Raw genomic sequence first — 27331 nt, 5'->3', positions numbered from 1 at the left:
TAGCCTGCTTCTCTCCCCCCAAGATGGTGGCCGAAGGGAGGGCTTTTCCTTCTTCCAGGGAGGCAGTTGGAGCTAGCCTGCCTCTCTCTCCCCAAGATGGTGGCCGAAGGGAGGGCTTTTCTTCTTTCAGGCAGGCAGTTGGAGCTAGCCTGCCTCTCTCTCCCCAAGATGGTGGCCGAAGGGAGGGCTTTTCCTTCTTCCAGGCAGGCAGTTGGAGTTAGCCTGCTTCTCTCCCGCCAAGGTGGTGGCTGAAGGGAGGGCTTTTCCTTCTTCCAGGCAGGCAGTTGGAGCTAGCCTGCTTCCCTCCCTCCAAGGTGGTGGCCGAAGGGAGGGCTTTTCCTTCTTCCAGGCAGGCAGTTGGAGTTAGCCTGCTTCTCTCCCCCCAAGAAGGTGGCCGAAGGGAGGGCTTTTTCTTCTTCCAGGCAGGCAGTTGGAGTTAGCCTGCTTCTCTCCCCCCAAGATGGTGGCCGAAGGGAGGGCTTTTCCTTCTTCCAGGCAGGCAGTTGGAGTTAGCCTGCTTCTCTCCCCCCAAGAAGGTGGCCGAAGGGAGGGCTTTTTCTTCTTCCAGGCAGGCAGTTGGAGTTAGCCTGCTTCTCTCCCCCCAAGAAGGTGGCCGAAGGGAGGGCTTTTTCTTCTTCCAGGCAGGCAGTTGGAGTTAGCCTGCTTCTCTCTCCCCAAGATGGTGGCTGAAGGGAGGGCTTTTTCTTCTTACAAAATTATCTCACTCTTTTGATTAATTTTCCTTGTATAGATGTGGAGTTGGAACAGGAAAACCAAAAACCGAAATGGGTAGCAAAGGGATACGTTTTGGATGTTTTCAACATTTGTTAAACATCCTTACTTCTAACATGCAGGGGTAGCTATGTTGGCCGTTTAACAAATACAAACAAAAATCCATCAGTGATACCTTTACTGGCCAACCAAAATGCACAATATACTTGTTGCAAGCTTTCGAAACTCCATGGGCTTCTTCACCAGGCAAGATGTTACAAACCAAACCGGGGGGGGGGGGGGGTCATTGGAGATGTTATTCAGATGCTGCATGTTGTTTCAGTCTTTAGTAAAGATGGAGACATGTTGGATTGCACAAGGGGGTCCCTGTTGACTAATAATGGTACAAAAGAGGGTTCCTGGATCTGGTTTTAAGGTGAGGTTGCTCAATATTGGCAAGCAGTTTATTACTAAACTTTCCTACTTGCAGGTAGTTGTTCGAGGAGGGAGTACTTTCTCATCTTTTATAATTGAAACATCCTTACATTTGAAGAATTTTACAAGCACAGTGTGTATGTGGAAGCACGCTCCATGTGTGCAGTGTAATACACTCCCAAATAAGTGAGCATGTGATAGATTGCAGGCAACCTTTATAAAAGAGCTGTAACAGTGATTTAATATTCATTCTTGACTCAGTGTCCTCACAGGCATCAAAATTAAACCTTTATTATTCCTATAGCTGCCTGCAATGGCTGCTATAATATTTCTTAGTGTTTTATCATTTGGTACACTTCTGATAATTCCTGTTGTGGCTTAGTTGCCCAAGAGTCTTGATGGTCTAATTTTCCAGATGATTTTAGATTAGGTCAGAACTCAGCCCAGCCCAGCCTAGATTTGGGGAGCTGAAGTCCCCCAATTCTGGAGCCATGGCACAGGGCATCTGTGCTCTTTTATACATGTCCACCTATCTCTTCACTACAAACAGCAACAGAAATTCTGTCAGAGCTAATTCATCGTTTTTGTATTTTGGATAAACAGTAATGAGAAGATGAGTGACCTAAGGGTAGAGTTGTTCTTCACACAGAGTAAAAAGAAAGGAATTAAAACAGACTTACCATATATACTCGACTATAAGTGGAGAAATTTTTGCCCCAAAATGGTGTCCAAAATTACGGGTAGACTTATATACGGAGCAGTGTGGTACTTTGACCAAGCCTCTCCCCAGCCGGGCTACCTCTGCAAGAGATAGTCCAGCTGGGGAGACGCTGCCAAGGGTGACGGATTGCCCTGCAGCCCCCCTTGGCTCGGCTCCCTCCAACGGGAAAAGCCCAGTGAGGAAGACGATCGCGCACCCTGCAGCCTCTCTTTGGCCAGGCTCTTTCCCCAGAGAAGGGGCTTGGCCGAGGAGATGCCGGGGAGGGTGATCGCCTTCCCAAAAGCCTCTCTTCGGCCAGGCCCCTTCCCTGGGGAAAGAGCCTGGCCAAGAAGACACCGGAGAGGGCGATCGCCTTCCCAAAAGCCTCTCTTTGGCCAGGCCCCTTCTCTGGGGAAAGAGCCTGGTGGAAGAGACGCCGGGGAGGGTGATCGCCCTCCCAAAAGGCTCTCTTCGGCCAGGCCCCTTCCCTGGGGAAAGAGCCTGGCAGAGGAGACGCCAGGGAGGGCAATTGCCCTCCCAAAAGCCTCTCCTCAGCCAGGCCCCTTCCCTGGGGAAAGAGCCTGGTGAAGGAGACTCCAGGGAGGGCAGTCACCCTCCCAAAAGCCTCTCTTCGGCCAGGTTCTTTCCTCAGCGTAGGGGCCTGGCTGAGGAGACGCCAAGGAGGGCACACGATCACCCAAAAGCCTCTCGCTGGCTGGGCTCTCCCCAGCGAGGCTGCCCAATCAATCTGACCGTCGACGTTTCCACGGGTCATATAAAAATCCATATTTTTGGCCCCAAAAGTTGATCTCGACTTATACATGAGGTCGACTTGTACACGAGTATATACGGTATGGCTATTATGATACAGTGCAGATTTGTGGAGGAATAGTAGGTAGAGCCAATGTTAATGAGTTGATGTCTCTGTCATCAACAGCAACAATAACTTGTTAACCAGGCACATTAGAGATCCTGTGTAAGCCAAGTTTTTACAAGACCAACCACTTTTAGCTCCTTATGTGAAACATACACATCAGCACATGAAACAGGCATGCTGTCCTACTTCCTGCTTCTGTTGAACAGGATATGGTTGTGTAATATCTATTTTGTAAAGAAGTGAAGCATCTTTATGAGAGTGGTGGAAGTCCCAGGAACACTTCTGTTTTTAAATTGCTTTGTCTAAGTAGTTTGACTTAGTTGTCACTAAATCATGCTTAAATTCAGATATATACAACATGCACACACTCTCCCGAGACCCCCAAGCATCTCAGCATGCAGGGATGGTAAGGTTAATCTGTATACACTAAAGTCAGGACAGAGTCACTGGTAAGGGATACATTTAAAAACTCCACCCCCAGAAATCCCAACTACTGTTTTACCACTGCTATCAACCATAGTAAATTAGCAGCAGAGAAATGGCAACTTTGTCTGCATTGGTGCTGCTAGAGGGTGTGAGATTAAAGCCTCCCACTCAGAGATCTTGATTCAAATATCTGTTTCCTTCATCATTCCCCATTCATAGCAGGTAAGCAATGATCTTGGTTTCACAGGTTTGCAGGTAGCAGGCAGAGGTTAAAGCCTATCCACTTTCTTCAGTATTATTGTTCTGATAACTTCTAAAATCATATCCTCCAACTGTCCTGATTTGGCACTTGGCAGAGATGGTCCCAATTAATTATTTGCTGCCCAATTTTTTCAGCTTCTTTTGAAAATGCCCATATTTGTCCCCTTCTCTGACATTCCTTCTTCATCTGTTGCTGTAAACTGAGTTCCAAGTGCCAAAGTAGTTTGCACTGATTTAACTCAACAAGAGGGAGAAGAGATGAGGGGGTGAAATTTTGGCTTTCCCTGAGAGTTCAGTTATTTTTTTCCAGGCTTTCTTAAACTCAGTGAAGTTGAATGTTTCTCTGCTTGGAAAAGAAACTTTGCATGTTCTTCCACATTAGTAACCTTGCCCTCATGTTGCCTGGCCACACCTTTTTGACCACACTTTAATATTGCCTAGCCTCACATGTCCCACTTTTCATCTGTAAAAAGTTGGAAGGTGTGCTAACAGCAGCACAGCCACAACAAAAGTCTTCCTTCACCATTCAGCTTTATGGCTGATCATCTGGTTATGGAAGAACATAAATGTCACTACAAGGGATCCAGCAAGGCACAGGGAGAGCATATGAGGGCCAGAAGTTGCCCATATTTCTTCTTCATTAAAATTTTCTTCTTCTTAGTTGTTAACTGCCCTCAAGGTGACTTCAGTTCATGGTGACATGATAGATGAGACATCTCCAAGCCATTTCTCTGCTCAGGCCCATGGCTTCTTTGATTGAGTCCAGCCATCTCACATGTGGTCTCCCTCCCTTTCTCCTGCCCTCTACCTTTCCTAGCATCCAGTGTTTCATGTCTGCTCATGATACAGGCAGAGTACAACAGCCTCAATTTCATCATCCTGGCTTCCAAGAAGAGTTTGGGCTTCATCTGTTCTAGAACCCACTTGTTTGTTTTCTTGGCCACGTTATCCTCAGCATTCTTCTTCATCACCACATCAAAAATGGCTTTATTTTCTTTCTATCTGCTTTCTTCACTGTCCAGCTCTCACATTTATACATGGTGATGGGGAATACAATGGCTTGGATGATCCTCACTTAAGTGTTAAGAGTAATATCTTTACACTGTAAGATGTTGTCCACTTCTTTCATTGCTGCCCTTCTCAATCCTAGTCTTCTAATTTCTTGACTGCAGTGTCCATTCTGATCAAAGTTTGATCCAAGGTATGGGAACTCATTGGCGCTTTCAAATTTCTCATTATCTAGGATGAATTCTAGTAGATTTTCTGTGGTCATTATTTTTGTTTTCTTAATATTAAATATTAAGCCTCCCATGGCACTTCTTGACCTTTTTCAGTAATTGCTCCAGATGTTTGTTGGTTTCTGGTAGTAGTATTACATTATCTGCATACACTGGATTGTTAATATTCCTTCCTGTAGTCTTCACTCCTCCTGCCTCTGAGTCTAAGCCTGCTCGCCTTGTAATATTTTCTGCATACAAGTTGAATAAATAGAGTGATAGTATGCAGCCTTGTCTGATTTGGAACCATTCTCTTTTTCTGTATTCCATTCTTATGGCAGCCTCTTGTTCTATGTACAGATTTCTCATCAGGACAATCACATGTAGTGGTACTCCCATTTCTTTAAGAGCATTCCATAGCTTTTCATGATCTATGTAGTCAAAGGCTTTACTATAGTCAATAAAGCACATGCAGATTTTCTTTTTGAATTATCTGGTGCATTATCCATTGTATGTTTGCAATGTGATCCCTAGTGCCTCTTTCTTTCCTGCATCCAGCTTGCACTTCTGGCTCCATATTATATGGTAGGAGTTTTTGCTGCAGAATTTTGATCATGACTTTCTTCCATGGCAGATTAGTGCAATGGTCTGGTAGTTACTGCAGTCTTTTGTGTCTCCTTTTTTGTGTATAGGGCAGTATATTGATTGCTTCCAATTTATGGGCCACTGCTTTGTTTTCCATATTTGTTGGCAAATTTTAGTCAGAACAAAACTTGATTCTGTCACTATTAGTAAAGTACAGTGGACTTGTTATACGCTGGGGTTTGGTTCCAAGATCCCCCGTGTATAACAAAATCCGTGTATGCTCAGGTCACATTAAATATAATGACATAGCAAAATGGTTTGATATTTGAAATTTATATTTTTTGAACATTTTCAAATCATGTATGCTTGAATCCGTGTATAACAGTGGTTCCCAGCCTGGGGGTCGAATGACCCTTTCATGGGGGTCGCCTAAGACTATTGGAAAACACCTATTTAATTACAGTTATTAAGTAGCAACAAAAATGATTTCATGTTTTTGGGTCACCACAACATGAGGAACTGTATTAAAGGGTCGTGGCATTAGGAAGGTTGGGAACCACTGGTGTATAAGAAGGACCGATTGTATATTATTTAATATGGGTTTGCCTTGAGGCTATGCTTGATCATTTGGAGGTTTAAACTCAAGAGTGGCATGGGTCACAATGACTAGTTAGTTATAAGGCCATTATAGTAGCCCTGTGGTAAGCTGTGCAGAGTTTGTCAGTAGCTTTCTCTCCAGGTCTGAAAAGCACAATAATTATTTTTAATGGGTGATTTTGGTTTCTGTCTTGCAGATGATCTGCAGTTACAAGAGGCTGAGGCAGACAGGGCCCGAACGGCTAACTGACCACAAAGTGGTACCACTATATTCTAGAGTGAATGGCTGGTCTTTACCTCTCCACTCATTCCAAATCACCACCTTTTTGCTTTATTCATACTTGGCTATAGTGGGCTTCAGTATCTACATACCTCTTCTCCCAAATGAATGGAAGTATGTTGCCTATATTGTATCCTTTCATCTCTTTATTTAAAAGATAGTCATAAAACTAAAATAGCATATAAACTGCTTGTGTTATAGGATTTGAGATGAATGTGACTGCATTCTGTAACTGCTTACCTGACAGTGAAATAGGTATGATTCCATCACCCAATTTCTATAGACCAATGGTTCTTTTTCTGATCCATTATTTAGCTGGAGTTCCTTACAATTCTTCTTTTTGGTCAGCTGGGTTGCCACAATTAAAAACAACACTATTGTCTAGTAGGCTGCTCAATATTGGCATTCATTTTATGAATAACCTTAAGCTTTAAGGTTTATATTACCAGGAGAATAAACACATAGCTTTTTAGTCATTGACATATTTATTATGCATAACTATCAGCTTATACAGTTACATACTCCTTGTGGAGGACCATTATTTCACATAGACATTTCACAGACTTAAGTGGATTCGTTTCACATATTTTACATAGACCAATATACATGTATACTATATTATATTATACTATACATAAGGAACATACTAGTATACATAATAATTATTATTATCCTTTATTTATAAAGCGCTGTAAATTTACACAGCGCTGTACATACAGTCTTTTTAATTGGACGGTTCCCTGCCCTCAGGCTTACCATCTAAAAAGACACGACACAAAAGGAGAAGGGAGTGGTGGTGGGGAAGGGGATGAGGGCCAGCAGTTCTTCTCTACCTCCAAGGCCTGGATCAGGGGAGATGGACTGGAGGGAGGGCTTGCCTTCTTAATGGATGGTTAGTTAATCTGCTTCCAGGGAGGCCTGTTGGAGCTAGCCTGCCTCTCCAGTAGGATAATACATATAAAATACATAGCAATACAGGAAATGATTCAATAAAACAGGCAACAAAAGATCATCAAATAGCAAGTGACAATTATGCAATGCCTGGGAACGCTTCTCTGAACAGGATGGTCTTCAACTCCGTTTTGAAGCTGGTTAAAGAAGTGATGGCTCTTGCTCCCGGGGGAAGAAGGTTCCAGGAGTGAGGGGCAGCAAGAGAAAAGGGGCGAATCTGAGATGGGGCAGAGGAAATCCTGGGCTGGGACAGCAGACCTGGACTACCAGAACGTAGGGCCCTAGTGGGAAGGTGAGGAGAAATAAGGTCTGATAAGTAAGGAGGGGCCAGCCCATGGAGGGCTTTAAATGTTGACAGCAGGAGCTTATACTGAATACAGAAAGGGAGGGGGAGCCAGTGAAGGGATGCCAACAAAGGAGAGATGTGGTCAGAGTGGTGGGCGGATGTGATAATGCGTGCAGCTGAATGCTGGAAAGAAATAAGGAACAATTCCTCTTATAATAAGATACGATTTAAGATGAGACAGGACATTTGTTCTACTTTTGTAGAATATATGTGGTACATATGAGACATTCATCCAATATATTATCTTAGGGGGTATTTCACATCCATGGGAAATATGGGTATATTTCCAGTATTTCATTTCACCATTTTTATATACATCATATTAGTTAACCATAACTATGCAAATTGTTTCAGAGGATATAGTGTTAAAGTGTTCTTACCCCATTACCCCATGAGCCAGCAAATCCATCTAAAAACAGCAGTAATATGTGTTTGGCTACACTACATTTGTCAGGTTGACCCTGAATATTGAATTCAGAAAGTTTATATAGTTGTGGTTGATTTTGATCTGTGGCTCTTTCTCAATGTAGGATAACCTTTGAAGACCCAGAAATCCCCATCTCCATTTTAGTATTTTTTGCAAGATTCAAGGCTCACAACCTTGACTTCTCATATGTGGCTGCTCTCTGAAAATTTGATAGAATAGGTACAGTATAACTCTGGCCTACTCTGTATGTGTGACCAAATTAGCTTTTAACATTACCTCTATTTAAAAAATAATCCTGACATACCTAAAAGAATAGTATGAAACAAGATTCTTTTTCTTGTTCTTGCGGTCCATTTATTTGTACAATAAAGTCCTGTGTTTTGGCAGCCAGTCTAATGTAATAAACATATGAATGATCCAGTCAGGTGCCATCTCATATTTCTTAACCTTTCCTTAACTTCATTATATGCAGGTGATTGGCATAATTTTTGTGCATCACTTAATCACTCATCTTGTTGCAGTCACTATTGATCCAGCAGATGAAAACATACTGGCTAAGAAGAATTATAATAAACCCATGCCAAGTTTTGATCAAAGCAAATGCAAACACGTTATTCAGAACCATCACTGCTCTCTCTGTGAAACTGATGTGTAAGTTTTTCACATAATAACAGTTATAAATAATATAATTACTTAACGCATGTGCCATCAACTCCTTCCTTAAAGATGGTGCATACTTTTGATCTTATTAGACTGCATCTTTACTTGAATATGGCTAATACAGCTCTGACATGTAATTTTGATTTTGGCATGCCTTTGGGCATTTTCCCCCCTCTGCTAGTTGTTTATTGCTCTTTAACCTGTTGTTCTGTAATTTTACGAGTTGGAGGTGGGTGTTAGATTCTTTTGCATATTATTTTTAGTTTCTTAAATTACCTGCAAAACATTCACTTGAAAGGTGGGGTAAGGAAGATTTAAATGAATTAAAACAGTATGTTCAAAGAAGGTAAAAATGAGAATAAAAGAGAAAGAAGGGTGGCAGAAGATTTTTGTTCAGTCAACAAAACACATTCAACAAACACATATGCAATAGGAGATGGCAGGCTCTACCTCCTGCGTCTGCATGTTCAAACATACATTTATAACACTGCACAAAGATGGGAATAATGAAAAATAATGAAAAATAAGCCTACCGAATATGTGAAATGTTTATTATGCACATAGGCATGTTATACTGTATATACTCATGTATAAATCTAGAATTTTTTGTCAAAAAATTGACTCCTAAAAGCTGGGTCGACTTATCCACAGGACATTGCAAAGTAGTGCATTTTAACTCTTCTCCTTCTCTGAGTAGAGTGGCAAAAAGTAGGAGCTTAGTTCATCCTGGGAGCACACAAAAGATGCATCAGCCCCCTCTACTTTTTCCACCATGATGCTGCTTCTGGCCTTTTCGAATGCTTGGATGGCACCTCTTTGGTGCTTTCCCTCAAAAGAGTGCAAAGAGGAATTGGGCTTAGAAGGATCTGAATAAGACATTTCTGTATGAAGACAGTAAACTTTGTCCTTTACATCTTTTGTTGCCTGCTCCTAAGTCTTATCCTCGACTTATGCATAAGTCATATCAAAATCCATACATGAGGTTGACTTATAGTCAAGCATATACGGTAGTCGTGTTTCATATTTCCAGTTGTGGATTATGGAGAGAATGTCAGTAGTCAAGATATCTCCTTTCACAATGTACAAGTGTTTCTCCCTCCCAAACTGAGCTATCCAAGGTACCCTATCCGTCAAAACAATTATAGTACCTACACTAGCTCATATCATTTGGAATAATATCCAAGAGCAGATTCATTGTCCCACTGAGATGGATGTCTCCAGCTGCCCCTCATCCTGTCTCACTATCTTTGAGTTACTTGAGAGAGTTAGTGAATATTTCAGTAGGGTGGACTGGGAAGACATCCAGATGGCTTTTCAAAAGGCGTCTGATGAATTTTCTCATCAAAGGTTCCTGAGGAAATTTAGCAATCATGGAATAAAAGAAGCGGTCATACGGGTCAGTTAAAGAACAGGAAAAAAGAATAGAAGTAAATGAATCTGTTCTCATAACAGAAGGATATATAAACAATGGACAAGGATATGTATTGAGACTGATACTTTTAACTTGTTCATAACTCATCTGGAGTTAGAAGTGAATAGTGAGGTGTCCAGGTTTGATGATGACACCAAATTATCTAGCGTGTGTAGAATAAAAAAAGATTTCTACACGCTCCAAAAAGATATCTTTAAGCCAGGAAGCTTCTTGGAGCACTGTTTGGTAGGCTGTTCTTTCTATCAGACATACTAGCTTTTCCAAGGCTTTTTGCAGCCAGTGGCATAAGCTTGACATGACAGTGGCAACACAAGGGAGTTTTGAGAGGGCCATGAAAAGCATGTGTGTGTCAGAGTTTCAGAGGTTTCTCAGCACAGATTTATCCAGAGGGGACATACACAGCACTAGAACATATAGAACATACTGTATATACTCATGTATAAGTGTAGTCTCAACTTCCCACAGAACCTTTACCTCAGTGGCTCCTAAACTATGGAACAACCTCCTGGAAGAGAGCCGTCTTATTACCTCCTTGGAGGGTTTCAAGAGGGCAGTTAAGACAGATCTCTTCTAGCAAGCCTATCCACCCAATCTTCTGTAACGACATCATTCACTCTTTTATGCAGGATCAGAACATTTTATCTTATAAATGTTGACCCCACTGTTTTTAACTGTTTTAATGTTTGAAATTATATGTTTTATTCTTGTATTTTATTTTTACTGTTGGGTTGTAATCCCACCTCGATCCACCTTGGGGAGGCGGGAAAATACAAATAAATTATTTTAAAAATGTAAATACTGTATGAAGTCGAAGGCTTTCAGAACTGAAGCACCTGGACCGAACTCTACAGGCTAATGGTTATTCCAGCTCAGACATCAGAAGGGCTGCCAGGCACAGGAAAACCCAGGGGAGTGAAGACAAGCAGTCACCCAAAGGGAAGGTATTTTAACCATACATCAAAGGAGCCACAGACAGAGTAGGCAAAGTGGTGAGGAAGCACAACCTTCAAATGGTTTACAAACCGATGAAGAAAATCCAGCAAATGCTTTGCTCAGCCAAGGACCAGAGGGACCCTCTCACAGCCACAAGAGTTTACCGCATACCATGCAGCTGCGGACAAGTCTACATAGGGACCACCAAACGCAGTGTGCAAACAAGAATCAAGGAACACAAGAGACACTGCTGCTGGGCCAGCCAGAAAAATCAGCAGTAGCAGAACATGCCACAAACAATCCTGGGCATAAAATACTGTTTGAAAAGACTGAAATTCTGGACCATGTCAGGATGCACAGGGAAGCCATTGAAATCCACAAACATCTGGATAATTTCAACCAGAAAGAAGAAATTCTTAAAGTGAACAAAATTTGGCTACCAGTCCTGAGGAATAGCAAAATGAGGACTCAACAAATGCAAATGGGAAACCACTCAGAGTCAGGGGCTTTCCCAGCAGATAATGATCACTAATTAGCAGACACTAATCCTCTTTTGCATTAGCCTCCCAGCTTGAGGCCTGCCATCAGCAACAGAACAATACACATGCAAATCACTCCTGCATTCCCAGGCTCACACAGTATATATACATACACACACACACACACACACACACACACACACCCAACTTTTCCAGGCAAACATTATCTGAAGATGCAGCCACAGATGCTGGCGAAACATCAGGAAGAAACTCTTCTAGAACATGGCCACATAGCCCGAAAAACCCACAAAAAACTGTAAATACTGTATTTTGACTCATAGAAAAGGGAGCCATCTCTTGGTGATAGGCAAGAGTGTATTGTGTCCTGGAAGCAATGACTCCCCTCTACTCTCTCATCCATCCCGCCTTTAGGGTGAGAAGAATTTTGTAGGTTCTTTGGCATCATTTTCCTTTGCTTCATCATTTGTTGCATGCCCTTATGTTTTACCCTCAACATATCCACAGGTCATATCAAAATCCATAATTTTGTCCCCCAAACCTTCCCTCGACTTATACATGAGGTTGACTTATAGTTGAGTATATACAGTATATGTAAACTGGGTTCAGGAAAGGGAGAGGCACTAGGGATTTGACACTCAGAAGTGCCATTTACTGACTGAGATCCTTTTAGTGAATTATTGGAGCGTAAGCCAAACTTAGATCATTGCAACTCACTTTTTGTTTATTTGTTGCAGAAGTCAGAAATCACTACTGATCCACACCTTTTCTTTCCCCTCAAATTCAGCCATATCCTGGCTGATAAAGAGGGATGGAAGTGGCAGAGAAATGTCCAGCTATTTTCCTGTAGTTAGGTGCAGTGCAATGACACCATCTGCAGGGATTGCTGAAGGACCCAAAAAGGCCCTATAGATACTGCCCATCCAGCTACAGGAAAATGGCAGGACGTTTATTTGCTGCTCTTTCTGCTCTCCACCAACCTGGAAACACCTGGTTTGGGGGGCCAGCAGCTAACAAAAGGTGGCTTTGGGGAGGTGGATTGATGGGAGATAATAGTAGTTACATCTTTTAGCTACATTTCCTAATGCATGTTGAAGAATTGCTACATCCTTTAAGGAAAAAGGATTTTTGAGCATAAATCCAAACTCACTAAGGTTTGCAAAATGAAAGCTTGCTACTTAATTTCACAATGTATCCCATCATATCTCTAAAGCATGCCATGATACTAATAAGACATACTGTACCTAGCTTCAACTCTCCAGGCTAATGTAAAGCCACTATTCTCTCATTTGTCTATAAGTAAGTTATTGAAAGGGCCAACCAGCTTGCACCTGCTGATGCATTTCTGGCCTCCTACCTGGAACCATTTGGTCTATGTCAATGGTGCTTGATCACCAATGGATTAAATGGTCATGAGGTGAAGTCTCCTCTACCACTCATGTATATTTCACTACTTTGTTTCTTATAAATGTTCTGATAAATGCTTAAGAATGCATGTTATGCCATTCAGGAGTTTATGTTAGCCACGTATATTATCTCATATGAGTATATAACCCTTCTTCCAATGACAGCTCATGCAATTTATCTGTAAATGCTCTACTGAATGCAGTCCAATGAGACTTGAATTTTATTCCATGTATTTTTCTTCCTAGAGGGCCCAAAACTAAACATTGTAGTACCTGCAATAAATGTATTGCGGACTTTGACCATCATTGCAATTGGCTTAATAACTGTATTGGAAGCAGAAATTACTGGTAAGCTAACGGTAGCTAGCTTGGCAAATTCAAAGATATAGCCATGTTAGTCTGTAGAATCGGCATGTAGAGAGATCTTGTAGCATCTTTGAGACTAACTGAAAGAAAGAAGTTGGCATCTTGAGCTTTTGTAGAAATTCTTCCTCATGCATCTGAGAAAATAGACTTTAGTCTACAAAAGCTCATGCTGCCAACTTCTTTCCTTCAGTTAGTGTCAACGATGGTACAAGATCTTTCGACATAGCTTGAGAAATGTTTACTGTCTATAAAGCAGGAGTGCAATGGAAGGTGGAAGGAGAGAATCCCATTTTGGTCCCTTTTGGCCCAAGGAAATACTATGCTAGACTATAGCTGTAAAGAATTAAATTGAACAATTTACTGACAATGCATTCTAGAGGAACCAGTTGTGACTGCATTTCCATTGTGACCCCCCCCCCAGCATAGTATATGAAAAAAAATATTTGGTTTGTGTAGTGTGCATATTTTTGTTTGCCTCACAGATCCTATCCACGGCACTTCTCTCACACACACAGAGGCCTCTTGTCCTGCATGCACCTTCAGCATTAACATTGAGCTCTTGTGCTCCCTGCCTCCTCTCTTCACTCCACCCCACCTGAGAAACTAATGTTTGGCAAGGGGCATGCACTTGCTGCACCAAAGATGAAATATACAGAGAAGCTGGATAAGAATTACATTTAAAAAGGAAAGCTGGTTGTTGCTAGTTTTGCTATCTGAGAGATTGAAAAAGGCATAACGAGGGAATGTGCAGAGGTGACTGTAGCGCCTGTTCAGCAGCTTTGTCTTCCTCCTTCCATCTGGCCTTCGCTTGTCTCAAGCCAGGAAGAGTTTTCTTGGGTTGCTTGTTCTCAATGATGCACTCCATCCTCTCCCGTCCACACGCTGGAATACCATCCAGAGCAATTACCATAGATCGGCCCGTGGGGAGGGAGAAGGGAGCAGATCATTGAAGAAAAGCAACCCAGCAGACTCCTTCCAGCTTGAGAAGTGCAGCAATGGCTATAGGACCTTTTCAACAGCCTCATCTTCCTCCTTCCTACTCCCCCAAACCAGGCAGACTGGCCATTGTGTGTCATATGGTTTGTAAGGGGCATGTACTTCCTGCACCAACAATGGAACCTTCAGAGGAATTGAGCAGAAAATAAAAAAGGAAAGCTCATTTTTGCTATGTCTGAGACTGGAAAGAAGTGTAACGGGGGAAAGATTGTTAGCTTTTTCAGGGACCAGTCAATCTACAAGAGTTCATTCACACACACACAGGCTTCCATTTTCCTCCCCATATTTGTTGTACAAGATGACTTTTCTTGTATCCCCCTCTTGAGCAACTATCATGTCCCCCTGGGGGTCCCACTCCACAGTTTGAGAACCACAGGCCTATTAATAACCCCCTTTCCTCCCCCCATTCTGGGTGGCAGCTTTAATTATTGGATTGTTCTCCTTTTCATTCTTTTATCATAAGAGCAAAAAAGTGAGATTTAAATGAAACAATACAATAAATGGTAAAATAATCCTATGATTAAATCATATTTACTATAATAACTGATTTTTCTGGAGCCCTGAGGACTTAATCTGTTCAGAGACTTCAGCATTCATGATGAGGCCATGCTGTCAGGACTTGTCCCATTCTTGAAAAGCTGCGAGAGAAGTCCTGTTTGGATATGGGATGCCTACTGCTCAGCCACAGGGCGGTGTGATAACATCCATCTGTTAACATTGCATCCCACATCTATCGCTGGAGCAAACTGTAATGTGATAAAGTCCTTTGTCATACATGCCCCCCTCCCCCAATAGGGTCTACTTTTACACAAAAAAGTCATTTCAAAAGTTTAGCAGAGCACCAAAGCTAATGCCAAATCAGTAGATCACACTCAGGATAGCTAGAAAATTACTTAAAATACACTTACCACTTTCACAATGGCAAAGGAAATATTTTGTAGTAATTTTTAAAATTGTTTAATTTAACAAAATGTATGCATACACTGCCAACAACAAAGTTCTCTGAGTATTTTACAGTAATAAGTTCTTTCCTTGAGAAACCTTTCATAAATTTATGAAGACTTCCAGGGTTCTCCAGAACTTGGTATACATCCCAGACTATGGAAAAACAATAGTAATAGTTGTGGCGGTGGCAGCAGTAGAAGCAGTAAAAAAAGAAGAAGAAGAAAAGCTTTTGCTATAGCTAACATGAGTGAGCAACTGCTGAGGTCTGGGGGCTCTCCATGTCCTGCACTAGATCCTGAAGAGCAGTACTCCACTGGGCTCATCATGTCTCTCCAGTTTCCCCATTTTTAATAGAATAGAATAGAATAGAATAGAATAGAATAGAATAGAATAGAATAGAATAGAATAGGTTTATTGCTAAAAGCTAAAAGCCGTCACAATATAAAATAGATCCAAACAGTAAATACAAAAACAGTATTAAAAAAAAATCAAGGCACAAGAACCACAAATAAAACAACATGGTAAAATTAGTAAGAGAGACTCATCAACAAAAAACAATAATACATCATAAATGATAAAATAATAGAAACATAAAACATTTTTAATGTTATTCATTGTTCTTGTTTTGTTATTTTACTCAAAATGCCTCCTTTCTCACAGGTTCTGGGAGTAATTTCCCCACCTTTTTAGCCCCAGGGTTTCATGGCCACAAGAAACCATTTTCTAAACTGCAAATTGTAACAAATGAACGTAAACCCATGCCCTATAGATATATTCCCCCCCTCCCCAAAGAATCACAGTGTGGGAAGTCCTTGGAGTCCATAAAAATAGCTTTGGGGGCCACATCTTTCTTATCCCTGCTGGAGGGATGTGCAAATATCTCTCTTACTGCAGCCAGATGTTTGAAAGTTGTGACACAGCCCAGCTTCCAAACACCTATAAGTGTGACAGCATGGTTATTCATGTGATCTCCAGCATACCCAGGAATTTTCTGCATTATGCAGGAAAAATTACGCATTATGTTAGAGAGAAACAAGGAAAAACATATCAATCCACTGTTGTATCCTGTTGTATTAATGTCACGTTGCAGCCTTTCTCTATACAGTTATATAATTCCATATTCTAAATAGAGTCTTTGTGTGTGTGTCTATAGGTTTTTCTTCAATGCTGTTGCATCTGCTCTTGTTGGGATCCTTCTGATGATATTGGTGATCCTATATATCTTCATCCAGTATTTTGTGAATCCAGCACAACTCCGCACATCGCCTCAGTTTGAAAGTATTGTTCAAGTAACTTAAAATATTTTTTTCACACCAATGTGATCTAATACTACTGGAGAGAAAGGAGAGAATGTGATACAAAGGGCCTGAACAGACAGGCCAAAATAAAGCTGTTTCGGGTCACTTTGGAGGTATGCTGTTTAAATGACACATGCATCTTAAGAGGCCAGAAGCTGTGCCAAAGCTGTGCTCCAGTCCTTAGGACTGGAGCGTGGCTTTAGCACAGCTTCCAGCCTCTTAGGATGCATGCATCATTTAAATAGCATACCTCCAAAGTGACCCAAAGCAGCTTTATTTTGGTCTGTCTATTTGGGCCCAATGTTACCAGTTTCTGGTGGCAGTTATATGTTTCTGTAATGTCTTGTTTTACTATTAGTCGTGCCACCAGTTTAGAAAAAGGCAGCAGCCATGTCAAAGACAGGTTTGGGGTCTGTAGTCATTTACTGGACAGCATACACATAAGCTTTTGGAACAGAGTACCTTCCATGTAGTGCCCATCACCACTGCCTCATACTATGGATCACTTCACAGTATGAATTCCTTGCTAGTAGTACTTTCAGATAAAATGGATAAGTGGAAAACATTCTGATGCAGCTGTATTGTTTGTTTCAGATACTTTCTATTACTCCATCCACTTCTACTGGATATAAATGAATAGTATTTGATGGGGGGAAACATCAACAGTCACAAAAAATGGGTTCAAATATGTAGAATTTTGCTTTGGTTTGGGCATTTTTTTTAAAATAAAGATAAAGTTTCTGAGTTGTGTGTCTGTGTAGCATCTGTATATATATATATATTTTTAATGAGGGATCTGTTTCCATGATAATACAATGTGAACATTGCAAACATGCATGTAGGATTCACATGGAAATTATAATTCCTCTCATATTACTTGGGAGGGAGATGTAAACGCCACCCATAATATTTTTCTTAAGAAATTATCAGACAATTGCAAACAGAATAAAATGACATTTTCACATTAATTTTTACTTCAATAGGTGTCAGTGGAAATGGCACTTGGTTGGCATTTCTTCCTGTTGCCCCAGTAGAAACTACAGCAGTTGGAATTTTGACCCTAGCAGCATTAACTATGGCTTTGGGAACTGCATCTCTCCTTCCTCTTGGACACTTACTATTGTTTCATCTCTATCTGTGTGAGTAAATGAGTTGTTCAAGATGTTTTAGGTTTTGGAAGGAGCAGGGAAGTAAACAGAAAATTGGAATTAACTGAAACAAAAAGCCTAATAGACAAATAATAGCTGGCTTATTTCAAATAATTAGTTTTATTGTAGGCAGGGTATCTCAGGGTGGCTTTGCCCCATTCCTTGCTGCAGAGATGAGGTGAAGAGAACTGGTGATTGCCAAGGTATATGTGCTTTTAAAATGCCTTTTGACTTATGATGAAACCCTGAATTTCATAGGGTTTTCTTAGGCAAGGACTACTGAGAGGTGGTTTTGCCCATTCCTTTCTCTGAAATAAAGCCTACAGCATTTAATATTTGTTGACAGTCTCCTCCCCTTGCAAAAAATGAAAGAAATTAAATACCTGGCCCTTCCTTGTTACATCACTAGATGGAAATAAAAACAAGGATTACCACTGTGGGCAGTACATCTCAAGCAGTAGGATCAAGCGATAAGATCTATGTCACTGTAGAGAACTAGATTATTATCCTGGTGTCATTCATAATTCTTCTTGTGTTTGGGAATCAGCAAGAGTGGGGTTGAGGCAGGGCCTAGCTACCATGCCAGCAACTCAAAGAACTAATAGGCCACACTAGCATAACACCGACTTTGATTGCCCAGTGAAGTTCAAGATTATCTCCTTGCTTGACAACACAAGTGCCATCTCTCTTTCAGGGTTCTTCACCCCCTTCTGCTGGAGAAAGAAACTTTATAATGATCATCTTTCAGTGAGAGCCATTTTTCTTTTCCCAGTACCCCTGAACTACTGTCAGCTATGCTGCTTATAATTGGAACAGTGCAAAGCAGCAGCTACACTAATATCTACAGTCATCTACAGGAGGCATTACTAGGAATGAGTGTACTGCTGAACCTGGAGTAGTGCAGAATGGCTAGGACACATAGCACCAAACATATATAGCTGCTTGCTTATGGAAAGCCCCTTGTAGAAAGTCTGTAATTGCAATGGGTTACTCTGTGTTAAAGGAACTTGTACACTGATCTTTTTGTGTTGGTTTGATCTATAAATTTATAACCAACATTCAGCAATCATCTTATTTGGGTCTGTTTCTATGAACCCACAACTCTTTGGTTAATTTCTCCATTAGGTTACTTCTCAGAGTTTCAATGTATATGTGCCAACTTTGATGTCACCGATCAGCTGCAGAGCATTCAGAATTTACAGTTTTTAAATCTAACAAAGTAAAAATAATTTTTGTGTATGCAGTGAGTAAGAAGATGAACACATATGAATACATGATTCAGCATCATCCTAAACAGTGTACTATATCTCAGGACATGAGCGCAGGGGCAACATCAGATACAACTTGCAAAATGGAACCATTACAGGTAATACCTTGTTGTTAACCTTCTGTCTCTTCAGCTTCTCTGCTATTTGTATCATGCCCTTTCTGGTGTTCTTCAAACAGTACCTCTCCTGTGGCACTAAAATCCTAGGATGAGATGGATACCTGAAGTGTCTTGGTTGTCTGGGTGAAGCTCATATGGTTGCCTCTTGTGACCACTTGTATGATAGCCTTTATGCCTCAAGCAAGCCAAAGAGGGCATTGCATTTGAAGGTATTCCTATACAGCCCCCCCCCCCCCCCCCCGGCCTCAAATGCTGTCTTCTTATTTGGTATGGAAACTGTGGAAAGATTGGGTTCCAACTGCCAGCTCTGCCGCTCCCTGTTGTTAGCACACTGTGAATACACTGCACTATACTTTGAGGTCCCCATATTTCATATCTCTTATCTGGAAACAGCATGTTCTTGAGAGAGATCAGTGACTTTTCAGGAACACTAGGTTCACAGGAGAGAGGAAGCATGTCCTGAGGCATGTGTACATCCAGTTAATAAGACAATCAAACCTAAATGGGTTTACTAATTGCTTCTTCCCCCAAGTCACCCACATTTCGTCTTGCAACATGAGACAAAGGATCTCCTTGCACCCCAAAGCAGTAAGCCAATCTCTCTGCCTACCCTCTGTTCTGTTCCCAGCCAAACTTCCCTGTCCATCCATCCTGGGAATATCCTGATTAAGTCACTGTTTTGTCACACTAAATTTAAAGCTATCAACCAGTCTGGAATCCCATTGTCAATTCTTGGGAAAGGACATCCAGTCTTTGGAGTTTATCAGACAAGGGGAATTGGAAGTATAATCCGATGGCAATCTGAATGCAATCATGGGGTTTAACGTTATTGCGTGATAACCCACTACACACAAATTCGGGCAATGGGAAGTCAGTCCGAACGCAATCATGGGGTTTCACGTTATTGCATGATAGACTGCCACATGCAAATTTGTGCAATGGCATGCTGTTTTCGGGCAATGGGGAGCCAGTTCGAATGCAATGCGTATTCACGTAATTGCGCTAAACTAACGACTTTAAGTGAATGTGTTTTGGCCCTACTTTCTTTTCATTCAAATTTAATTCCTCCTGTTTGATAAACTCCAATGTTACCTGACAAGATAGCCCTCTGCTTGGGGCTAGAGTTTAGGTATAAGTATTGGTCTCAGAAACCTAGCCTCTTTGCACACAGCCGGCATACACCTCTGTGCTCTGCGTATGTTCTGTGTCGCTCTCAGACCTCCCATTCTGAGCCACTGCACTTTTCTGTTGTGTACTCTTTGGACAGGCAGTTATCACCCACCCTTGCTAACCCTTCAAACTCTGCTATCCAGTTTCCATGTTTCCATTTTGGTTAGCTCTGAATGCTGACTGTGTGAAGCGCTATTGTGTGATTGTACTCTGCATCTAAATAAAACCTTAATTCTCCCCAAACCTGGAGTTGTCCTCAGATATTACTTGTATAAACAGATGCAAATGGTCCTAAAGTTTAACTGGCCTTTTGCAAAGCTAATTTCCCCAACAATTAAAGTAATGCTATCATATTTTGTGGGGATCTCCCAGTGTACTGTGACAGCAAAAAGGCCAAAGCAGCTCTATGCTTTGTCAGGAGAAACCCTGAATCCTGAACTAATGAGATTCTTTGCAGTTTAGAACTTAATTCTGTGGGGGAAATTGTATGTGGTGGTTTTGTGCAGAAAATTTCATTTCCTATACACTAAACAACATTTTCTGTACAGAAATATTGTTTTCTGTACTGAAAAAAATTACACATGTTGGAACTGGCCAGAAAAACAGCATTTTCCACACTGGAAACTGCATTTTATGTGCAGAAAATGCTGTGTCCTACATATACAAAAATGCTGTTTCTTCATTAAATCACGACATACAAAATTTTGCACAGAATAAATCCCAAATTCTGAATAGGTTTGAAAACGATGTGGTTTTTGAAAATTTCTTACAGTAAAAAATTGCTAAAATTATTAGTTGCTTGAGTCAGAAGAAAATTAGTGAAGAATTACATCCTTAAAACCCACCCAAATTAAGATGCTAGGATCCCAGTTGCCACACCTCATTGTTAGCTCGTATGCAAAATTCAACTGAGCAGTGTTGATCTGTCTTGATTTATAAAGACAAGAGAAAGCAAAATGGTCATTTATGCCACTTGAAAGATAAAATTTTGGATCTCTAGACACTGAATTTTAAATACTGTTTTGAAGACGGGTCTCCACTTGTTTAATCCAGGCTTAAAATAAAACCATACAAAAGTATCATCAACTAGATGGAAGAATAACTCTCTTTCTCTGTTTGTATTACCATTCTTAGGAGTTACTTCAAGGAAGAAAAACAGATAATATCAAACTCCCCACTATAACAGGGTAAGTTAATAAGTACATGAGTAACATAGGATTATATTTTATCAAGTGATCAACAGGCAAGTGACAGTTACAGCACCAAACGAGACCCTCTTTATTTATTAACTACATTTATTAGTTACAGTGGGCATTTTCCTTGAATAAGCTCAAGATGGTTGAGGCTCCTCTCCCCACTTTATGTTTACAACAACCTTGTGAGGTGTATCAGACAAACTGAGAGGCTGAGTTTCAGCACTTCAAACAAGACATTTCCAGTAGATAGCAACATTATCAGACATAATCCCATGACAAAATCACCAAAATACTGTTCACATGATGGTGTTCAGACAGCATCCCTGTCATTAGATATGTATGGAAGAGATCAGTTCAGGCATGACAGTGGGGAAATGTTACCATGACATAGCTCTGCCTCAGTTTGTAGACACAAACATTACGATTTACTCAACAGCATGAACCTCAGTGTTGCAGCCAATACAATTCTGATATTATTTTGGTCTCTAGGGGCTGCTGCAGACTGCCCATTAGTTCCGTAAATGTTGAAGCATTCTGTTTAGAGATTTCATGATTTGTAAACTATTATCACAGTTGTTTCAAATGTGATGTAAACACATGGGGCTTTGGCATTTTCTGTTGCTGATTCTAATGGATCTTAGCACTATTACTGATCTGTATATTTTCTTTCAACTGCACTTTTCTTTTGTTTGAGATATAATTAAGTGGTACGAATGTGGTTTACTTCCATCCGTGAACTCAGCACTTCTCCTCATGCTCCTCCCCCAGTGTTCACGTTTCTATTTTGTATATTTAATTTTTTTTTTAAAGTGTTATAGCTGTAGTACTAACATGATAGAATGGTATTTTACTTTAGCACTAGAACTGTAAAAAGAAGGGGGAAGGAAACATTCACCCTGGTAAGCAATGAGGGAACAAAGGATAGTGGAAAGCCTCCTGAGGTCACACACACCATTCAACACATGATTAGTAGGACTACCCAGAAAAACAGCAGGAGGAACCAAGACAATGCATACAGATGAATGACATTTACTCTGGCCTGTATCAGAAAAGGAGGGGGCGGGGGAAGAGGACACCAGTACACCTTATTGTGGTTTTAAAATGTTTCAGCTAATACCAGAAACTCACAAGGAAATGAGTCAGGCAGGAGGAACAATGTATGGGTATTTTACAATACCCTGATACGTACCGCTACCATTCCTACCAAATCTCAAGGCCAGCCTGGATGAGCCTCAGTCATTTTTAAAAAATCAAATGTTTTGATCCTGACAGCAAAGCACAAACAACTGAAGGAGGTAACACTCCGTGGTCCTGGGACTTTTGGACATGTATTTTAAAGTCCAGAAATCACATTTTTTTCTTAACCATGCTACTAATAGTAACAGATAGAATTCCCCCCATTAGACAGTTTTAAAAGGTGACAATAGCTACAGTATAAAACCATGCTAAAAACTTTAATTAGGCTCCTCTGCTTGTAGACCTATAATTTAAAGATGCTAAGCTAATGAAGGAGGATTGATTGCCAGTTTCTCAAGATAAACTCTAAACTCAAAAAAGAGCAAACCAAACCTAAAGAGAATGTTCAAATCATAACTCCTGGCTACACTGCAGCTTTAATAGCATTACATCAGCATTACTGCTTGCCATTGTAAGATCAAAATAAAATTAAGGCCCCTTTCCCCCTCACTCACTTGCTCTGGATAGAACTGGGCAGATCTGCCCCCCCCTCTCGAATCTGCTCGGAAACAAGTGCCCACTATGTTTTACCTCAATCAGGGTAATTTACCCCTCAGAAGTTCACATTTGCTGTACCGGTTTAAAATGAATGTTCCTTTGCTGTCAATCAAATTCACTTCTGCTTTCATCAAAGGTGACATTTCCTACAGCCATTGGCCAATGGAATGGGTGCTTTCCCCCCTCCTTTTAAAAAAAAACAACTGGTGGCAATGTGTGCATATTCTGCCAACCTGTCAGATTTAAAAACCTCCAGGTGTGTGTGTGTGTTGTTTGTATTTGGGTCACTACAGATTATAGCAACCCTAAAATGACCCCATCCTGGGGTTTTCTTTGCAAGATTGGTTCCGAGGAGATTTGCCATTGCCTTTCCCCTGAGGCTGAGAGAGTGTGAATCCCACAAAGTCATGGGTTTCCACATGCCAGCTTCTAGTCTCCCCTTCGCTTCCAGCCCAATGCTACCTCCGAAGCCCTTGCCTCCCCTCATGCCATCCTCTTCCTGTCATAATAATAATAATAATAATAATAATAATAATAATAATAATTCCTCACCCAGAATGCCATCTTTGGATCCTCTTGCTTTGCTTTCCCTCCTTGCGACCCCAGAATGCCTCACATACACTAATAATAATAATAATAATAATAATAATAATAATGTCTCACCCCAGAATGCCATCTCTGCATCCACTTGCTTTGCTTTCCCTCTGATTGCCACCCCAAAAGGCAATCTATCCTTCCCTCCTCTTTGGATCTCCTTGCTCTGCCTCCGTTTTCAGCCCCAAAATGCCATCTATCCTCACCTCAGAATTTGTAACATTTGCACTGTAGCATTCGCATATTACACACACAAATATTTTTTAAAGCCTCTTGCAAAGAGCTTCTTCCTCCTCCTCCTCCTCCTCCACCCCGATTCTGCCCTCCATGACTCCAAAGAAATGTGGTTTCTTTACATTACAGGACCCACTAAGACACAAAATCAGCATGGTGCAGTGGTTTGAGAATTGCACTAGGACTCTGGAGGCCAGGGTTTGAATACCCAAGCAGCCATGGAAACCCACTGGGTGACCTTGGGCAAGTCATACACTAGCATAGAATCACAGAATCATAGAGTGGGAAGATACCTCAAGGGCCATCCAATCAAACCCCCTGCCATGCAGGAACTCACAGTCAAAGCGCCCTTGACAAATGGCCATTTAAAGACCTCTGTTTAAAGTCCTTCAAAGAAAGAGATTCCACCACTTTGTGAGGGAGTGTGTTCCACTGTCAAACAGTTCTTACTTCAGAAAGTTCCTCCTGATATTTAGGTGGAATCTCTTTTCCTCTGAGGAAGGCAAAGGCAACCTCTTCTCAACAATCTTAGCAATCTTGCTAAGAAGGCCCCGTGATACGGTCACCAGAAGGTCACCGTAAGTTAGAAATTATTTGAAGTCACACAACAACACAACAAGATGATAAACTTTTTTTCAAAAAAAGGCAATATATTTGCATAAAATAACTTGATTTTTTATTTGCTTTTTAGAACACTTCCTGCCTGACTTCATTTACCAGGAACGGCATCAGGAATGGCCAGCTGCCCAAGATCTTACCTGTGTAACATTTCTGGAAGAAATGTGCAGTGGGCAATATTCATTTATACATAATGACTACTGGATGCACCTGATCAACCAGGTTAAAAGGGATTGCAAGCCAGTTGTTACTCTGTACGAGTTGGGTCCAAATTGGCCTCTGCAATTAGCTTTTTACTTTTTTATACTTTTGTTTCTCAGATAGTGCTGTTAAATGGAACACTGTCCACAGGTAAAAGTCACATGTAAAGAAAATGTTTAAATAGTGGCAATGTCCAATGTCAGACTTCATCTGATCAAATTTGGATACTGACAATCTCTGCTATGTTACAGTTAATATGTCCTTTTCAGTAGCCAGCAGTGTCTGTCTGATATCAGCTAATTACTTGATTATAAGTGGTTGGAGGAGGACATGGGGATGAAGATTGTCAGGGGTGTGCATGAATCAGTCTAATAATCTGATGTCATTTAAAGGACTATAGTGATTTCTCTGCAACAAATAACTTCCCAACCCTGTCTCTATTTACTTTGAATGAGAACCTCTTTGTCTGGTTGTGCTTCACGAAGGAATAACCTCAGCTGAAGAATATGGAAATATCTATGAATAACCATGCACATGTTATTCCTTCTATAAAACCAGTAATGTCTACAGATACAAAAGAGTCTGAAGGTAAAGAAAACCTTCCTCTGCTGCAGAGAGATGTTCAGATGGCCAGCGAAATATGTAGGAGAAGGTCACAGGACATGGAAGACAATCTGAAAGAGAATCATTTTGAGATTAATAGCAAGAAGAAACAGTTTGAGAAGCAAAATTATCACCCAAGGGCTATTGAGCTAGGAAGAGCCAAAGAAGTTTAGCTGATTTTCTAAGAATGAGTTTACATCAAGTATTCCTGCAAAATGTCCAGTAGGTTTGGGAAGAAAATGTATAGCTGGTCTTTTCAAAAACATTTCTTACAAATGAATTCTGTGATTTTGTTGCATCTGAGGGATTAATTTAATGAACTGATCAAAACAAGATTTGTATCTGTATGTCTTATTTTCTTAGGTAAGATTGGGTCTTATTTATTTGACATTTACCCAGAAGGATATTTCTGACTTGCACTATATATGTGAGAGGGATTTTTTCTTCAGACAGAAATGTTCTCTAGAGGTTTGTGGCTACAGGAAAACATTTGAAAAGTAAATGCATTTATTTTGTAATCTTCATACTTTTAATGTAGATTATTTAAAATAATAAAATTGTTTTTTAAGTCTTGCAAATATGGGGAAATTACTTATAAAATACCGGCTACATTATGACAGTTGCATACCATAAAAAGCCTGACAATTTGTTTTATGGCAAGTAATGGAATAAATGCCTTTGAAAAAAGCAAAGGCACAAGAAGCTATTACATTATTACATTAGTACACAATAATATTACATTAGTACACAATGAGAAATAGCTAAGCCTCTGTGCTTCTGATGCATACTGCTCAGGGTTTTTGCATATGTTACCCAGCCATAAACCAGCGTTTTATCACCAAGGAGCTACAGTGAATCCTAACTCTCCAATGATTTTAGCTATATAGTACATATGTGTTTTAAAGATCTATCATATTTATGCAGCTTTAAATACACACTTATGTGCTTATATGTAATAATAATAATAACTTTATTACGGCCATTTGGCCAGCACGCTTCTATGTATATATTTATACATCTGACATCCAAATATGTGTGTGTATCTGAAAATATGTGTCAGCAGATCCTTCAGTCCTATCATACAACAACTTATTCTTGATTTATAGCTGGCTCTTCAGGATAAAACCCACAAGCTCATTGTTTTGTTTGTTTGTTTGTTTGTTTGTTTCCTGCCTTCTTTTCCGATTGAAACTTAAAGCATCTTACTAACTGGTTTAAAAACAGATAAAATTTCAGAAAATATAAAAAGTTAAAAATGATTAAATTATTAAAAAAATTAAAACCAGTTAAATACATAAACCATTTTGACAAACCAGCACAACAAAAATAACAAATAGAAAATCCAGCACTGTATGGGGTTTGTACAATCAATTCTTAAAGGCCTGTTGAAACAGAAAGGTCTTCTCGTGTCTGTGGAAAGAGAATAGAGAATGTGCCAGTCTGATCTGAAGACTGGGGGCAGCCACTGAGAAGGCCCTCTCCCATTTTCCCACCAGTTGTACTGTGAGGGGGACAGAGATAAGGGCCTCTATAGCTGACCTCAAAGCATAGACAGATTTGTATGGAAGAATAGAGACCTTCAAATAACCTGGTCCTGAGCTGTATAGGGCTTTGTAGGTCAAAAACCAGCATTCAAATTGTGCTCAGCTCCCTATAGCCATCACCAATTAGCAATCTGCTGCAGCTCTTTGGACCACTAGAGGTTTCCAAACACTCTTCAAAGGCAGCCCCACATAGAATGTGTTACAATAATCCAAACCAGATGTAATTTAGGTATGTGTCACTATGGTCAGATCTGACATCTCAAGGAATGGGTGTAGCTGGTGCACAAACTTTATTTATTTATGTTTATTTATTTAGGTATTTATATCCTGCCCTTCAGCCCTAATGGCTCTCAGGGCGGCTTACAATTTTTATTTTTAATCAGACAGTTCCCTGCCCTCAGGCTTACAATCTAAAAGAAATGAAACAAAAGGAGAAGGGAATGATGGAGGGAAAGGGGATGAGGTCCAGTGGTTCTTCTCTCCCTCTGAGGCCTGGACCAAGGCAGATGGATTGGAGGGAGGGCTCTTCCTTCTTCCAGGCTGGCCCTGACTGGAG

At 40.6% G+C, this 27331-nt stretch overlaps 1 protein-coding gene across 1 annotated transcript; it reads left to right on the top strand.

The window, feature by feature from the left end:
• Positions 1-1050: 1050 nt before the first annotated feature.
• On the top strand, positions 1051-25726 carry LOC149309420 (palmitoyltransferase ZDHHC11-like). Its single transcript, XM_089531259.1, is given in 10 exon segments — positions 1051-1147; positions 6007-6219; positions 8286-8464; positions 12988-13089; positions 16202-16326; positions 17330-17485; positions 18739-18860; positions 21186-21238; positions 24501-24513; positions 24515-25726. Coding segments are annotated over 10 exon segments (1236 nt in total). The 5' UTR covers positions 1051-1111; the 3' UTR covers positions 24752-25726.
• Positions 25727-27331: the final 1605 nt, after the last annotated feature.

This window comes from Sceloporus occidentalis, unplaced genomic scaffold, assembly GCF_023333645.1.
Source record: "Sceloporus occidentalis isolate IW3139 unplaced genomic scaffold, rSceOcc1.0.p SCAF_7, whole genome shotgun sequence".
Lineage (NCBI taxonomy): Eukaryota > Metazoa > Chordata > Lepidosauria > Squamata > Phrynosomatidae > Sceloporus > Sceloporus occidentalis.
The sequence above is the reverse complement of the archived record's forward strand: the minus strand, read 5'-3'. Positions and strand labels throughout refer to the sequence as shown.